Raw genomic sequence first — 17,126 nt, 5'->3', positions numbered from 1 at the left:
CACATGCATGCAGTGTGATTGAGCGCTTCTGTGCACGCCTGTGTGGCGAAACCCAGAAGTATACACTTCTGGGTCTGCCATGTTCGTAACCCGAAAGATACATATCCAGAGCGGTACATAACTAGAGGGTCCACTGTATTAGTTTTTATTTCAGTTTATGGATTTATCTGAAATTTCATGTAGTTGGGCTTTTAAGTGATTATTTTAAAAACTGATCAGAAGTGTGCATGTTTTTTTCAGCAGAAAGTTTTTAAAAGATTCTATCAGCTAGCTCTGTCAAATCCTTTTGATTTCTGTGATTTTGTGTTCATAATTGAGAGTGCATTCTCCCGCTGAAGTCCATGCTGTCGATTTTACTTATGAACTTTATTCCATTCATATTGACAAGCTGTACGGAAATGTAACCGAATGCCCTTTTCCTACTTCAGCACGAAGACGTGATGTCCATCTCTCAAAAGAACAAGAGAGCCGTCTTCCTACACACTGGTTGAAAAGCAAAGGCGCTCACACCACAATGGCAGATGCCTTATGGCGCCTTCGAGACTTGATGCTGAGAGATACTCTTAATATCCGTCAAGCATACAACATAGAAAATGTTTAATCCTCTTTCGATACCAACATATAAATTTTTTGTGGAACAATAGCTGTTTTAGTTATTGCTGGGGGAGGGCAAACTGGTTTTATTGCATCTTACTGTACATTGCAAGATTGTTTTTTATATAAGGACACTTTTAATAAGCATATTTCACTTTTTGTTATATTATGTTGACTTTTTTAAAAAATATACAGACTTGTGCATATGGTTCTTTAACATGGAAGATGATCTCACACTTTTGTTATAAATGCAAAATAAGGTTATATCATTTGGCCTTACACAGAGGTTCTCATGCCTTCTTTTTTTTTTTTTTAAAGCAGCAAGAGTGTGTAGCGAAGAGAAATGTGAAGTTAATCCCAATTTGCATCTTAGCAGCATGAGCATCCATGTGCTTGTGTGGTAGTGACTTTTGGCAGATACATCACAAGAACTTAAAGCCTTCCTTTAAATAAAGCTACTAGGGTAGGGAGAAGATGGAATCAACTTGGTAAATGTAAGGCCTTTTTTATTTGTTCCCATAACTTGATAAAAGGAAATAAGCAAGACTGTATCTTTTGATTAGACCACCTTTTGTTGGCACATATAAGTTCAAAGTGGGGCTTGTATTGATGAGTCTGCTTTAAGAGATCTGCAGACATGAAGGCTTGCATGTGATGCCAGTTGACATTGGCCTGATGAGTGTGTGCTACCTAATTTATTTCTCCAGGATGAGACCTGTGCTCATCACCACCAGCACCACCTCCTTGGGGAAATACTTGAGTAAGCTTAAGTATAAAGGGGGAGGGATTTCTACTTTGCTGTCCTAATATGAAGGATGCATAATATCTTTGAATTCTCAGATCAGAACATTTATACATGTGTATTTTTAAAGGTGCAAAGCTTTAGTTTCCAATACCTTCACTTCGAAATCAGAATTGGATGTTTTGTTTCTTGTAGTTTAAGGTTCCCACTGCAAATTTAATGCAGTTTATAACTGATATTGGAAGGTAAGTAACAGAGCATGCAAAATGAGCATATGTATTTTAACAGCTTAAAATAAGTGCTCTATTCAGGACTTGGTATTTTGACACTTTTTATTTAAAGGTTGCTCTGATGAAAGCACTGCAGTCCTAATTTTGATAATTTTTATACGCATAGTCCTAGCTGTACAGCACTGCTTATAAGCCCAACACAGCAGATCATCATATGTAGGAATTTGTGTCCTGAACCTGCATAAATTTATTTAGAAAGTTAATCTAATTTTTGTTCCCCCAGTTATAGGACAATACAGCATTTGTCTTTACTAGTAACAGCAGTTACAAAGCAGAGAGCTCCTTAAGGCATGTAAAAAGTCCTAGGTGAAACCAGTTGGGAGTTGTTAGTTGTGTAGTTCTGTTTTGTTGTCTGAGGGCCAGACTACCAATGGCATTAATTGCATAGCCTGCTTTTCACTGCACACTTTTTCTTCCATAAAACAGGGTGCGGGGGCAGGGGTAGTGAATTCAAGAGCTTTTTCTCCAGTGCAAATTGTAGGCATGGGCCCCTCAAATCAAGGGTAGAACCCTGTCCCCGCTACTAGTCATTTTTCAGAGAAGTTGGCACATAAACTCTGATAAACATCATGTGTAATAGTGTAGCCCCGATACTAGGATTTTCTAGTTCAACAGCCTTCCTTGTTTGGGTGACATCCATCATAGAACAAGGGAGCATCCACTTGTACAAAGAGGACAACCTCCTTCATGTGCATCCCCAAAATATGCTCCATAGGGTTGGGGGACTGGAGGGGAAGGATGGAGCCCTGTTGCAAAGATGGGCTGCCACAATTAGATCTCCCTCTTCACCTTTAAAGTTAGATTTGTAAGTTTAGAAAAAACAGCTTTGAATGTTGACAAGTAATGGAATGCTTATCAAGAATGGATTCAAAGAAATAATTCAGGAGGCAACCACCTGACAAAGCTTGCACAAGTATCAGTTAGGAGGCACGTTAGAAGTCATGTTTAATTACGAGGTTGATTTTAACAAAGAATTGTTGCCATGTTGGCTTCAGAGAATGAGTGGTTCACCAGGATAAGTAACTGTCTTATTGGACCAACTTTAGTTCACTCAATGAAAATTACATTCCATTACTTATTTTGACACACATCCAGAAAAAAGTATATTTAGTTGATGTTTCTGGATCTGTTTCAGTGATACAATGCATTATGAAGATGACAGCAAGTAGCCTGTGAAAAATATACTATTAAAGTTTTGGTTCTTCAGATGAGATACTAATGCAAAATACAATATTAATATTACAGAGATTTTTGTATCATCATTCTATCATATGTGGCACACATCTTAGTATATGGCCTTTGCAATTTTTAAAAACCTCACAAATCTCTGCATGCACCCAGGAGTTTTCCTTAGGTGACTTAGCAGAAGCTGCCAATGCCAAATCAGCTCAGCACTGGGAGCTACTGAGGCGAGTGCATGGGTGCTCTTCTGGATCGTGGCCAGTGTGTTTGAAATTACCTCCCACATTTCAGTTTCAATGTCAAAAGGAGGCAGCAAGTCCTAGATCTTTAGTACTTGGAAACACCATAGACTTTTACTAATTCAATCACTTTTTGTTTTAGGTATTGCAAAAACTACACCAAAGAACCTGGAATTTATTTATTTTTATTTATTTAAAAAATAAACAGGATGAGACACCCTTTGAATGCTGTATAATTCAGGAGGATCAGTGTTGAATAATATGCAGCATTGTCTTTTCCAGACATTGAAGAGGGCAGCTTCACTATTTCTAATAACCCAGGAGTAAACAATTAGAACTGTAAATGAGGCCTTTGCCTTTTCTATGGCAGTGCAGAGCACTCCTCCTAGACCATTAGGCTGGCCCTAATTATTTTAAATTTAATTTATTCCAAAATCATGTCTCTCTTTACTGGGGGCATTTCAGTAACATGTAGGATTAAAGTTTGATGGCTACAATCCAGTATTGCACAACCAGCTAACTAAACTTTTCTAACTATAAATTGTTGAGAAGGAGAGCAAACCATGTCTTTTTTTTACCATTTGAACCCATTATTTGTTTTTTTCTACAGCCATGCACTGTATTAGAATAAAAGGACATTGAATATTCAAATAAGAGTATGGGAAATGGTTGGCTTGAGTGGAAAAAATATTTTTCAGTGAACCAGTTTGGAAGTGATCAGCAGTTCATCTCCTATTCCATATTCCCCACTCTTCCCTTAGAGCAAATGTGTTTATGTAATAATTCAAGTTGATGTTTTATAATACTTTTCAGCATATATGCTTTTTGGACCTGGTTAATCCATGCCTCATTTTTTACTCCTGGTTGTATACTCCATTGAGTAAAGTGATAACTAGTCAATGTGCATGTACTATCAGTTTGTCTGAGGCTTTTTAATTTGAATAAAAATAGCTTGCAGTTTGGATTAGCCAGGTTTGATGTCTTATTCTTAGTTTTCCTGGAAATCTAGACGTGTCCTATAAAGAAACCACAGGGATAAGCAAGCTATACATGTCACAGTTTCCCCAAAAAGCAATCCTAGGATAATATGAAACAATCTGAACTGTCCTAATATAGAACTGTATCAAATCAATACACAGATCCACTGGATCTCAGGTGTATGATGGTGGTCACACATTTTGCCTGTCTGGAAAATCACTGTTGAATTCACTTAACGCTTAATTCCTACGTACATGTACGGCTTATATAGTATGTGACCTATAGAAGGAATGTTAAATGTCCTTAATTTCATCAGATCTACTTGTACCATAATCAATACCAGCAAAGTGCACTCTACATCTCAAAACACTATTTTTACAAATTATAGGATAGAGCACACCTGGTATCATAGAGCTATATAAGCAACAGGAACGTTTTTCAGTGTTCTCCCCATTTTGAGGAGTGTAACTCCTCTGAAGCTGAATTATATGCACCTGTGTATTCATGCATTAGGACTTTGATGTGAGTAACGCGTAAGTTTATACAGGCTTGAGGTCTATTTCTTGGGGCATATTGTGGTTAACTTAGGTTAAATTACCCCCAAAAGTACCGGTAATTTGTCCTAAATACTAAAGACTATACAATACAATTTCAAACCCTTAAAGCAGGTGTGGCTAATGTGCAGGCTGCGTCCAGTTCCAGGAGACTGGGGATGGGGGGTGCATGACACTCACACACACACACTTTATTATTTAAATAATAAAGCCACTTCTATACTTGGCCATGACATGCAGCCCTCTGAAGACTGACCCTGGATCAATGTGGTCGTTGGCTCAAGAAACATTAGCCAACCCTGCAAAGGCTAATAATAGATGAACCACTCACTGCTTCCCTTGATTCAGCAGCTGTTTAGAGCGACTGGAACAAGCTGAAAAGGGGGAAATGTACTAAAGCATTCCAGAGCAAAGCTTCCAGAATTCTCTGCGGCCACGCATGGACAAGGCTCATGATTGCTTGCTACATCTGAACCAGCCCAGTGTCATGCCAAACAGGTTCCCTAAAATGAAAAGAGAAGCAGTACTACAAGTTGTATTTGTGGAAGAGTTTATAAAAACAGGTGATTAATCAATAAACCAATGATGAAATGTTTTAGATGTACAATTAATTACAGCTTCTGAAATAAATATAAGTATTGTAACCGGTCTTTACTGTTCAGTTCCTGGGTAGCTGTGACTACAATAAGACAACTACAGCATCTTCCAGCAACCTGGGTAGCAAAAACTTCATGGGACTCGAAACAGTCATCGTTCATTCTGAACACTTGTAATTTTCTTAATTTAGATGTGAAAGGCAAGTAGGATTTAGAAGTTCAGATTTCACTTCATCTAAATTATTCAGCGTCAAAGTCATCATTCTTCCAAATTTTGCTCATGCTGTCTCTCAGACCTTTTTCTACGGTAAACGTCATCTGTAAAATATTTATTTCTCAAAATACTGTGGTGGAAACATCCTTTAAATGCATCTTACATTTATTACGTCACTTCATGAGACAGCTATCCCCCCCCCCCGCCCCCCACAATGTAAACAATCAACTGAATGGGCTGATTCATGCCAAACCAGTTCACAGCACCAAATATCGTATTTTGAAGAATATACCATGGCAATGAGTGATTTATAGAAGCAAAGCTTGTTAGAACAAGGATGGGGAATGTGATCTCACCAAAGCACTGGATCTAGAACTGACCCACCAGTAGACCCTATTTAATAGGCGAGTGGGACCATCCACTTATCAATCACCTGATATATATATGGTGAATCAAAGTTTAAGCTGTGGTAGAAGTGTTAGGCTTATCTCTGATCTTAATACTTTTTGTCCCACAGCACTAAGATTGGAGATAAGCCTCTCCCACTGCCTTTCACTACCAAGCAGCAAGTAGAGGCACATCTAGTGCAGTAGGACAAGAGAACCAAGAGAAGAGACAAGCCTCTGCTTGTTCTTTGATGGTAAAAGACAGTAGAGTCTTAGTTATCTCTGATCTTGTGCTGTAATTCCACAGCACTGTGATCAGAATGGCTGCCTGCTCTGGCAGTTTACTGTCAAAGAGCAGGCAGAGGCTTATCTGATCTTAGCAATAAGTTTCAAAGACTAGAGAGAAGAGATCCCTCATCTCCAAGGTTAGATCAAAGGTAACAGATCCAGCCATGTTCCAATTCAGAATACCAGAAATTATATAACCAGGCATCATAAAACAGGTGAATATGGTTTAACCAAAATAGCCTCATGGGAGAAACTAGCCAGGCTACTGCTGACTTAAGTCTGCTACCTATTTCATGAGATGATACTGCTGGTACTTACCCGTGAAGGGTTGCTTTTCATGCATGTAAGATGACAGCCAATGGTTGACAGAAGAAATTGATGTTCAAATCAAAGTCTTCTGGCACTCTAAGGCATCCATTGCCAGTTTAATTATTACAAGCCTAGCAAAGTGGAATAAGCCAAAGGCAGAACAGTGACAGAAAAGTATAAGACATAAGACTCCCTGCCAAAAGAACTGAGAAGTGTGAAGATATGGAACAAAAATTAAATAACAAGTAGTTTGAGAGAGGCGGACCCCATAGCCAACAAGAGTGAGGCCCTGATGTCGTCTTACATGCACAAAAAATGATGTATCAGAGGTTAGGTATCAATGGACTGCTTAAAGAGACTGTAGACCAAATCGTATTCAGGGCAGGGAAATAGGTGTGGAATAAACAAGAGGGTCCTCTCTTAATTGATTTTTAACTTTTTCATCAGACTATAGAGGAAGGTAGATTGAGAGAAAGGCAGGCAAAGATGGCTGAGGAGAGGGAAGGGCAGGTGGCTTTGGGGGTGGGAGAGAAGGAAGGAGACGGAGAACATCAGGGTGGCAAAGCACGGAAAAAGTCAGAAAAAAACAATTGCCAGCAGCACAGAAGGGACAACAAGGGTCCCACAAATAGCCACACACCAAGTACAGAGAAAAAAATGAAAGAAAGACTGCCCTGAACAAACAATATGAGGCAGAGAGTGAAGTGACAACTGAGGCAGAAAAATAAAACTGGCTATGGATGCCTCAGAGCACAGTTCTTCAACTGGTCCACTGGTCAACTGGTCAAAGCCTGATCCAACAGTATGGGGACCCATTTCTTAATCTTTTACCACAAATACATGTTTGGGTTAAAAATGGGTCCTGGATCTGAAAAGGTTGAAGATAGCTGCCTTAGCATGCCAAAATTATCTTTGATATGAGCAGTGATTCCCACTGTCAGCCATCTGGGGAGCTCTTCCCCCCAACCTAACTTCACCTACATGCACAAGAAAATTATTAGATTATTTGACCAGGGCCGTGTTGCTTAAGGCTATTTGAATTAGCTTCAGTTTGCCTCACCGTTTGATAGGGAGAATGATGCATGAGAAAGAACCACCTGGGTGTAGTACCAACACTCAACAAAGCTGGTAAAACCATTTTGAGAAAAACAACTTCCTTGGTGGCTGTGGCTAAGGATCATTCATTCACAGAGAACAATATACTACCACTGCCTTAAATTTCTAGACGCTCATCCCTCCTCAAAAACCTATTTAAATGTGGATTTTCCAGGTAGCTATCAGTTCATCTCTAACTTTTTCAAGGGAGGGGGAAGATCACTGAGCATATACAGTAGCTGACTAAACCATCAACTTCTTAAATGACCAGTCTAGGTATTGAATTGGGCATAGCACTGAAATTGTACTTTGTGAAATATGTCACTTGTCTCTTAGAAGAGCAGCAAGGGCAACTGCATCCCATTAAAGAGTTCTGAGACCTTTGATACCATTAGCCATAAAGTCTTAAGTTACCCATATTGTGGTTACCTGTTTGAGATCATATTGGGCTATTTCTCCATTTAATAAAAACTGAACATAAAGCAAAGCAAATCTTCAGGTATGATTATTCAAGCAATTATGAACTTATTTTAGAGGTAGTAATGGGTTACACAAACTAGGAAATATCTGTTCTAGGCTTTTAACAATGACTGTAGATATATCTGCTAAGAGAAAAATATTAGATAACTTTATGAAAATACTTACAAAAAGTCTCTTTCCCAATTCGGACTCTGATCATAAACCATTCCATAGCACCTCCAAGGATAAAAAAGAAAGGGAGAAATCTATATACTCCAAAGCGTTGCTTTCCAGGCACCATGTTCAAGAGTAGTCTTATTTTATGTTTGACAAGCATTTTACATAGGAACTTATAATCCTTGCAAGTGAGCGGTTGATCCTAGAAAATGTAAAAAATTGATAAGAATGATTAATAAACCTATATGGAGAGTAGCTAATGAAACCAACTGGGTTTCATATCGTTCTTGTACAGTACACAACTTGACCCTGTGCAATAAACATTCAAAACTCAAATAATAAAGAGCTATGCAGACTGATCTATGCATGCTTTCTCATTAGTAAATTCTACTTAATTGGCAATTATTCCTAGGACAGCGTGCATATGAATGTATTCTTGAATTTATATGCATTCTATAATTTTCACATTCATTTATAGAATCACTCATATACAGCACTATGACAGTATTTTAATCCACACAAGCTTTTCAGCTTCCAGATGAAATGATCCCCCCCTCTCCTCCCCCATGCACTAATATGAGGGTTCTCCTGAATTACTCACCAAAAAACCCTGGAAACCACTTTTCCGACAGTAGAACATAATTATGCTTCTATTAAACATTTATTTAGCACTAGCTGTCAGGTATACTTTACAGTTTGAAATGCAAGGACCCCTAACAATAATTAACAGAATAAATTTAGCACACTGACCTTGCAACTTTCTATTTGTGTTTCTATGTCTGGGATGCAACCTAGTCAGGTTCACGTCAACAAGTGAGAAATAAAGACTCCACTGCAATATCAAATCATTTCTGCAGCATTCAGTGTATAAACAGAATCTTCAGCATCTAACCACACACAAGGAAAAGAGAAATACTGAGAAGTAAAAACAAGAGCCAAGCTTCGACATGAAACTTGCAAAAGTTCATTAAAGTTAACAGAGCTTCTGTGTGAATATTTAGCTCCATTTGTTTTACTGAATAATGAAAAAAAAATCACCCAGTACTCTGACTGGTAAATAAATGCCAGTTTTCTTGTTTATCGCTTTGCTAACATGTAAAAAGTTTTGCAAGTTTCCTGAACTACCTTATGTAAAGTTAGCTGATTATAGTAGTATACATATTTAACATACTTAAGAATAAGTACAGTGTTCATTCTTATTCATAGGGAGCTCACTGGAAAAAATATGGAAAGCCACTGCAAGTTTTACTTTCAATGGGACTTATTTCAGAGTAAACATGCATAGGATTAGGAGGGCTATTAATTAAATCTGATTAAAACTTTCAGTCCTATATTTTACATTTGCCATTTTCTCCAGGTGTCCCTAAGTATATTTGGAACATTACCTATTTTCTTGTACCTGCCCCTTGTAAATCACTGCCCCTATTGGCTGTTGGAACAGGCTACCGATCCCTGTTTTATACAGATTGTATATTTGAGGTACCTGCAGAATTTTATAGTGTGTATCAGTCAATAGGCCCAGTAGACCCTTCATGAAACTTAATCACTACTTCAGCCTACTATTTACAGCTGCTTTCTCTTTGCATTTAAGACAAATAGCTACCTATTCTCAACAAACATGCAACTAGATGCTTGTTTATCAGGTGGCCCTGTTCCTGGAGGAAAAAAGGGCTAAATTAATACCTTAGTCATGACTCGTTTTAGTCTTGTTTTCAGTTTGTTAGCCCATCTAGTCCTTCATCCAGGACAGGATGGAAGCTGGGCATAAACACAGCAGCATTTCTTCCTTTTGTAAAAAGGTAAAGGTACCACTGCCCGTACGGGCCAGTCTTGACAGACTCTGGGGTTGTGCGCCCATCTCACTCAAGAGGCCGGGGGCCAGCGCTGTCCGGAGACACTTCCGGGTCACGTGGCCAGCATGACATCGCTGCTCTGGCGAGCCAGAGCCGCACACGGAAACGCCGTTTACCTTCCCGCTGGTAAGCGGTCCCTATTTATCTACTTGCACCCGGAGGTGCTTTCGAACTGCTAGGTTGGCAGGCGCTGGGACCGAGCAGCGGGAGCGCACCCCGCCGCGGGGATTCAAACCGCCGACCTTTCGATCGGCAAGCCCTAGGCGCTGAGGCTTTTACCCACAGCGCCACCCGCGTCCCTTTCCTCCTTTTGTAATTCCCAGTAACTAGTATTCAGAGAGTGGGACGCAGGTGGCGCTGTGGGTTAAAGCCTCAGCGCCTAGGGCTTGCCGATCGAAAGGTCGGCGGTTCGAATCCCTGCGGCGGGGTGCGCTCCCGCTGCTCGGTCCCAGCGCCTGCCAACCTAGCAGTTCGAAAGCACCTCCGGGTGCAAGTAGATAAATAGGGACCGCTTACCAGCGGGAAGGTAAACGGCGTTTCCGTGTGCGGCTCTGGCTCTGGCCAGAGCAGCGATGTCATGTTGGCCACGTGACCCGGAAGTGTCTCCGGACAGCGCTGGCCCCTGGCCTCTTAAGTGAGATGGGCGCACAACCCCAGAGTCTGTCAAGACTGGCCCGTACGGGCAGGGGTACCTTTACCTTTAGTATTCAGAGGCTATCAATTTCCAATAACCATCGTGACTAGCAGCCTTTCCCTCCATGAATTTTGTCTAAACCCAGGGCCAGCCCATGCATGAGACAAGGCGAGGCGACTGCCTCAGGTGGAAGGATCCATAGGGGCAGCAGACTCCCTTGTTATCTTTATGCCCGCCCCTGTTCCTGATGCAGCTCTTCACCCACTCCTCCTTCCCTGGCGGGGAGGAAGGGGGCCGCCATTCAGTGGTTTGCCTCAGGCGGCAAAATGTCTTGGGCGGACCCTGTCCAAGCCCCTTTTGAAGCCGCCCACTGTTTCATCTTGCAGTACAAAACTCCACAGCTTAACTATTAAGCTTCCTTAGGCGACCCTTAGTTTCCGCACTATGAGAACGGGCGGGTGACTTTCTCCGCAAGGTGCATCATTTTATTCACCTCTTAGCCCTATGTTCCACCACCATCACCCGCGTCTTTTATTCGCCACTCCATTGACACCTTCCAGTCTCTTGTGGGCCCGAGTTTGGAGCGCTTATTGCAGCAGCTCCTCCACCCCGACCACCCCACCCCTCGCAGGTTCAACGGTCATAACGGCAAATACCCCCACTCTGCGTTTTCGAATTCACCCAATCACTGAGCCGCCCTGAAGACTCTGCCGCAGGCGCGGCAGGCCCTCACCTTGGAGCCTAAAGAGCAGACCTGTGCGAGGCGGCAGACTTACCCCTTGTGGGCAAGAGACGACGGAAGAGGAAAATTCGCTCCGCCTCCTCCTGACGCGCTAAGGGAAATAGCCGGATCCCATTGGCTCGCTGCGCTAGAGGGCGTGGCTTGCGGAACAGATGAGGAATAGGCGGGAGGAGATGGGTTTTTTGCTCTCGCTGAGGAACTCGAGCGCTAATGGTGGGCCCGAGAGCACAAGGGAGCAAGGTGGCAGCCAGCTCCTAGCGATATTAAAGGCACGCTGGGTTCAGTGGGAGTACTCCCGAGTAAGGGGCACAGGATTTCAGGTCTCCGCCATAAGCTTCCAGATGTCCCCTTGTTGCTTTTCTCTAAACTACAAAACAGGAAGGTCTAGTGTTTCAGGGAATACTCGTAGGGGCGGGGACAAGACTCGTGCTGAAGATACAGGATCCAGAAAAAAGCCGTGTTGTACATGTTGGCTATATTAGCGCTGCGTTGTGCAACTTGGATGCATATTCGGCTGGCTGTTACTTCCCTTCAAAATAATTCCAATGCGTCATTTCCTGACAGTGGAACTATTAGTCTGCATGGCGGGGAAAAGAACTGCCATGTGGCATCTTAAAAGCCAACATTTATTATGGCATGTTTAATAATTTATTAACCGCCGAAGATCACGCCAAATCTCACTGGGCTCACAGAAGCCCTGTGGCGCTTATTCCTTGGTAAGAATTCATAGGAGTAAGCCCCGCTGAAAGCAATGGAACTTATTTCTGAATAAATAGGCTTAGCGTGGAGAAGCAATTCCCTTCTCTCTTTTCCCTCCATCCATTTATTTCACTGAGAGCTCCTCTAACGAATAGCCGTCCCCTCTTTCTCCAGACTGGCAGAAACAACTAAGCGAGGAAAAGCAGACGACAAATAGAAACGGTAGCCCAAACCTCCCTCTTCCCCACGGCAAGAACCGCAGCGCAACACAATCATCAAGCGCGCAGTCTTTTGGAAAACATCCCCGCACTGAATGATTTAAATGCCTTCTAACTGGGCGGGCGAAAAGGCTCACGGGTGTGGTAGTCCTTGGCTCCTCGAATACTCGGAGAGAGGCCGCTAGGAAAAGATTCGCTCAGCCTACAAATCCCAAGTCGCCACGCAGCGCCTGGGTTCGGGGACCCCGCCGCCTGCTCCTCCTCGCAAGGGGTCTCTCCTGATGGGGCGCCAGGGATTGGCCAGCTTGGCTGCGCTTCCATTGGCTGGCTGGCTCTTGCGCGGCGGCGGCGGCGGCTGGAGAAGTCGCGTCGCGCGGCCAGTGGCCGGAGCAGAGAGCAGGGGACTGCGAGGGGCTGAGGTGGCCTCTTCGTGCTTCTCTGAGGTTATGGCCTTTTAACCCCCCACGGAAGAGGTGTCCTGCCGCCCCGGAGAGGCTCCATGGCTGCCGCGGGACTCAAGGCTGCAGGCGGCAGCGTGTGGAAGAGCGGCGGAGTCGGTCTGCAGCTGGTGGCCGCTGCCGCTTCCACTCACAGCTGCGCCTCCAAAGGCAGCGGAGACGGGCGCGCTGGCTGCTGCCAGCCGAGGGCCCACCAGCACCAGTCGGCGGGACACTCGCCACCGCCACCGCCGCCGCCCTCCTTGAACGGCAAAGTCAAGAGAGCCGGGGACTCCAGCCATGCAGCCACTGCCCCTTTGGGCAGCCCCGTCGAAGGGGTCGACACCAAGTCCTATCTCTGGGCCAGGTACCACGAGATGAAAAAGCTGGTTTACGGTAACCACAATATTATTATTATTATTATTATTATTAGCCTTCCCACGCGGGGTGGGAGCTTTGACTGTGTGCCTGATGCATTTGTGGAAGTGGAAGCTGATGGTGATAAATTGCAATGCTGCCTCCCCCAGCTGCCCCACTGCAAATCGTTAGCTCCGTTGGGAGCCATCAGATTAAGCTGTTCGCAGCCTGGTTTTATATGAAAAGGAGTTCAGTACCGTAGCTGTGTTCTAATTTCGCCAGGGAGCTGTGTGGCCAGAATCCCATCTGATTGCTTTTGTTGGTTTGTCCAACATGTTTCATCAGATATTCATTTACAGATAGGTAGCCGTGTTGGTCTGCCATAGTCAAAACAAAATAAAAAAAACCCTTCCAGTAGCACCTTAAAGACCAACTAAGTTAGTTCTTGGTATGAGCTTTCGTGTGCATGCACACTTCTTCAGATACAGTGTGCATGCACACGAAAGCTCATACCAAGAACTAACTTAGTTGGTCTTTAAGGTGCTACTGGAAGGGATTTTTTTATTTTGTTCAGATATTCATTTCTCACTGTAGAGAGCAAGCAGGAGTTTCTAGATCCGCAGCCCTCCAAAGTTAGAATGGCTTCAAATACTCTTTTGAGAATAGATGTCTGCTCAGATGAGAAGGGCATAAACCAAGTTAGATCATATGGGACACATGTTAATATACAGCTGAGTTCCTTCAATCACTTAGATATCAGTATCTAGTGTACTGTATTCTTGTAATAGATAGATAAGATTATTATTAAGTTCTCATCTGCCCACTTTAGGGCCTTTCATATCCTATATGATGTATTGTTAACATCTACATCTGAAACCATTTTGTATTTCTAGTATGCCCTCAGTGAGTAGTTTACCATTGCCAAGTATGTTAAATGCTAGTGGAAGAAACTAGCAGGGACAACAATTTCAAGATAACAGATGTAAAAAAATACCAGATTCATTTACTCTAAAACCCAGTGATATGGGGTGGAAAATTTTACAGTGCTATATTTTTCTATAGAAAATCTGCAGTCTAAAAATGCATGTTCATAAAAATAAATAACGTAATGAGCTGATCAGTCATGTTGGGCAGTTTCAAATTTGTAATTAATAGACTATCACCATCTATTAAATAATGGGCATGCAGCTCTTCAGATTGCTAAAAGCGGTATGTTAAGATTTTTTCAATACCTTCATTCCCCCCCCCATAAAATTTAAACAACGGAAGTCTATGTTACTGAGTTGTCATGAATTAAAATATTTACAAATGTTCTAATCTTAAAAATCCAAGTAAGCTCTTGAGTTTATTTGTATATTTGATACTTGTTGCACCCTGCAGCATAATTGTATCTCTGTCACCTGGCAATAACCTAGTACTGTTCTCAGGAACCTACCCCACAAGTTGGAAGAGAATGAATACAGTACAGTGCCTTCAACTACCACCCCATGGTCATCAGCTGAAAGTTGTTGAGGGATCAAGCAAAAGTAACAGAGCTGCAATTCTCCCTTTCCCTCTCCCAATAAAGGTCACGACGCTGTGGGTTAAAGCCTCAGCGCCTAGGACTTGCCGATCAAAAGGTCGGCGGTTCGAATCCCTGCGGCGGGGTGCGCTCCCGCTGCTCGGTCCCAGCGCCTGCCAACCTAGCAGTTCGAAAGCACCTCCGGGTGCAAGTAGATAAATAGGGACCGCTTACCAGCGGGAAGGTAAACGGCGTTTCCGTGTGCGGCTCTGGCTCTGGCCAGAGCAGCAATGTCACGCTGGCCACGTGACCCGGAAGTGTTTCCGGACAGCGCTGGCCCCCGGCCTCTTGAGTGAGATGGGCGCACAACCCCAGAGTCTGTCAAGACTGGCCTGTACGGGCAGGGGTACCTTTACCTTTATCAGGAGGGCCCACCCATAAAGCAAGGTGAGCCAACTGGCTCAGGTGGCAGGATCCATAGGAGCAGCAAATCCCAATGTATGTATTTATTTCCTCCCTTGTTCCTGGTGGAAATCTTCACCCCTTTTTCCCTGGTGGGGAGAGGGCACCTTTTTGTGAGTCACCAAAGGTGTCAAAATCATGTAGTGGGTTGGCCCTGCCTGTCAGGGTGACCAAAGCCAATTCTGTCCTGGAACCAGACCAGAACCTGGAATGAAAAGGTTCGAGATAATAGTTTCATTCAGTTTGGTGGTGAGCTGGATAAGCGCAAAACAAGCTGAAACTCGGGTCAGATGTTCTGATCCCTTTGGGAGAGACTTTGTAAATGGGGTTACATACCTCCTTAAGACAGAGTTGGACAGTTCTCTGGGTGATCTGAAGCAGGTTATCAAGGATTTCTCGCTCATAGTTGTTTAACTAAGAATGACCCTACATTATAAGTAAGAATGACCCTAAATTATACTCCTCAAATGAATAGTTTGGGGATGTGGGTAGACCATTCCCAAACTGTAGAATAAATGAGTTCCATTCAGTTCTGGTATCCAAAGCAAACTGCTGAACTGAGAATTCTTTACACCTGGCTCCAGTTAGTAGAGCTAGTAAAAACAAGCTAGTTCCCTAAGCCTGAAGTCTGCCTGAACGTGCTGGTATGGTGGAGTGGAAGCAGTGGTCTGGAGACTTTTTTTTTACCAGCTTTAGCTGATTTCCAAACTTTGGGAACTCATGGGGAATAGTTCCCTGACCATTGTTTTGCATGCTTGTAACTTCTAGATTAGGGACGCAGGTGGCGCTGTGGGTTAAAGCCTCAGCGCCTAGGGCTTGCCGATCGAAAGGTCGGCGGTTCGAATCCCTGCGGTGGGGTGCGCTCCCGCTGCTCGGTCCCAGCGCCTGCCAACCTAGCAGTTCGAAAGCACCTCCGGGTGCAAGTAGATAAATAGGGACCGCTTACCAGCGGGAAGGTAAACAGCGTTTCCGTGTGCGGCTCTGGCTCGCCAGAGCAGCGATGTCACGCTGGCCACGTGACCCGGAAGTGTCTCCGGACAGCGCTGGCCCCTGGCCTCTTAAGTGAGATGGGCGCACAACCCCAGAGTCTGTCAAGACTGGCCCGTACGGGCAGGGGTACCTTTACCTTTACCTTTAACTTCTAGATTGGGTTTCTGCTTCAGGCTGCTCCTGAAGTACTTTTGCAAACTTCAGCTGAGGGAATTCAGAATGTGACAGCCAGATTATTGACAAGTATCAGGGAGCAGATAGCATCTATTTTGAAACAGCTCCCCTGGTTCCTGGGTGGTTTCTGAGTGCAATTCAAAACATTTACCTTTCTTGCTCTAAGCAGACTAGTCAGCATTTTAAAGTAGTGGCCAGAGGTCACCAGTGGCCCTCAGCACTTCAGCTTGCCCTGCCCCCCAACAGCATTTTAGTTGAATGGACGCTAACAGCAGTTCTCCACATGCATAGTTCAGAGGTGCCTGTGGGAGTTGGTTAAAGAGGGAGGGAGGGAGGGAGGTAGGAAGGAAGGAGCCTGTAAGGTTCAAACTGGAGGGAGGAAAAGAGAAAGAAAGGGAGGAAATGGATGTGGAACCAAGCATGAGCTATGGGAAGGAGGGTAGTGAAAGGCATAAATGTGACTAAGGGGAGAAGAAAATGAAAAGCTCCCTGTGCTCCTGCTGAGCCTTCCATGGCTTATGATAAGTCTGATTTGCTGGAGCCTTTGTTTTCCCCACAATGGACCTGGCTTCTTATATTAAAAACGTAAGACAATATGCTAAAACATCAGTTAACAAAACAAGCTTTGTCTTAATCCTTTTTAACCTGGGTGCTGTGTGACTTAAGGATCAACTGCAAATCTGTAGTGATGGGTTTGGGAAGTTAGTTGTTTTGTGGTGTTTCCATTTGCATATTAATGGTAGCAACATCTTCGGAAGCTAACTTGTTCCCACTTGGGTGTTTTCTCATTAGATAGCAGTAGTCCTGAGCAATCAAGCAGGGCCACTTAGAATAAATTGCTGGAGAGCAAATATTTTTTTAGGGCACTAGGAATGTGAAGCTGATGTGTTGTGTTAAATCTTGTGTGATGAAGTGTTTGCTTCCTTCAGTCCTCAGTGTTGCTTAAGCTTAGCTGC

The 17,126-nt window shown here is 43.5% G+C and overlaps 3 protein-coding genes across 25 annotated transcripts in view; 2 read left to right on the top strand and 1 right to left on the bottom strand.

The window, feature by feature from the left end:
- PBRM1 (polybromo 1) overlaps positions 1 to 5,493 on the top strand; it is a 57,670-nt gene extending 52,177 nt beyond the window's left edge. For all 18 annotated transcript variants that reach the window (XM_079967216.1, XM_079967215.1, XM_079967212.1 and 15 more), the window contains one exon: positions 429 to 5,493. In XM_079967216.1, the coding sequence (XP_079823342.1) occupies positions 429 to 601 (173 nt within the window). In that variant the 3' untranslated portion in view covers positions 602 to 5,493. The remainder of the gene's footprint in view (positions 1 to 428) is intronic.
- Positions 5,113 to 11,495, bottom strand: UQCC5 (ubiquinol-cytochrome c reductase complex assembly factor 5). Of its 6 annotated transcripts, none has more exons than XM_079967253.1 (4): positions 11,367 to 11,495; positions 8,854 to 8,990; positions 8,113 to 8,305; positions 5,113 to 5,493 (listed from the first exon to the last, which is right to left on the bottom strand). In XM_079967253.1, the coding sequence occupies exons 3-4, from the start codon at positions 8,261 to 8,263 to the stop codon at positions 5,435 to 5,437; spliced, it is 210 nt and encodes a 69-aa protein (XP_079823379.1). In that variant the 5' UTR covers positions 8,264 to 8,305; positions 8,854 to 8,990; positions 11,367 to 11,495; the 3' UTR covers positions 5,113 to 5,434. The 6 variants fall into 6 exon arrangements, with proteins under 6 accessions (XP_079823379.1, XP_079823377.1, XP_079823380.1 ...); XM_079967251.1 differs by having other exon boundaries at positions 11,324 to 11,387; XM_079967254.1 differs by lacking the exon at positions 11,367 to 11,495 and adding an exon at positions 11,247 to 11,271.
- Positions 11,496 to 12,440: 945 nt separating this feature from the next.
- NT5DC2 (5'-nucleotidase domain containing 2) overlaps positions 12,441 to 17,126 on the top strand; it is a 32,733-nt gene continuing 28,047 nt past the window's right edge. The window contains exon 1 of the mRNA XM_079967233.1: positions 12,441 to 13,082. Within this exon, the coding sequence (XP_079823359.1) occupies positions 12,749 to 13,082 (334 nt within the window). The 5' untranslated portion in view covers positions 12,441 to 12,748. The remainder of the gene's footprint in view (positions 13,083 to 17,126) is intronic.

Source organism: Podarcis cretensis (assembly GCF_951804945.1).
Source record: "Podarcis cretensis genome assembly, chromosome: 2".
Lineage (NCBI taxonomy): Eukaryota > Metazoa > Chordata > Lepidosauria > Squamata > Lacertidae > Podarcis > Podarcis cretensis.
Note: the sequence above shows the minus strand (reverse complement) of the source record. Positions and strands in the feature narration are given on the sequence as shown.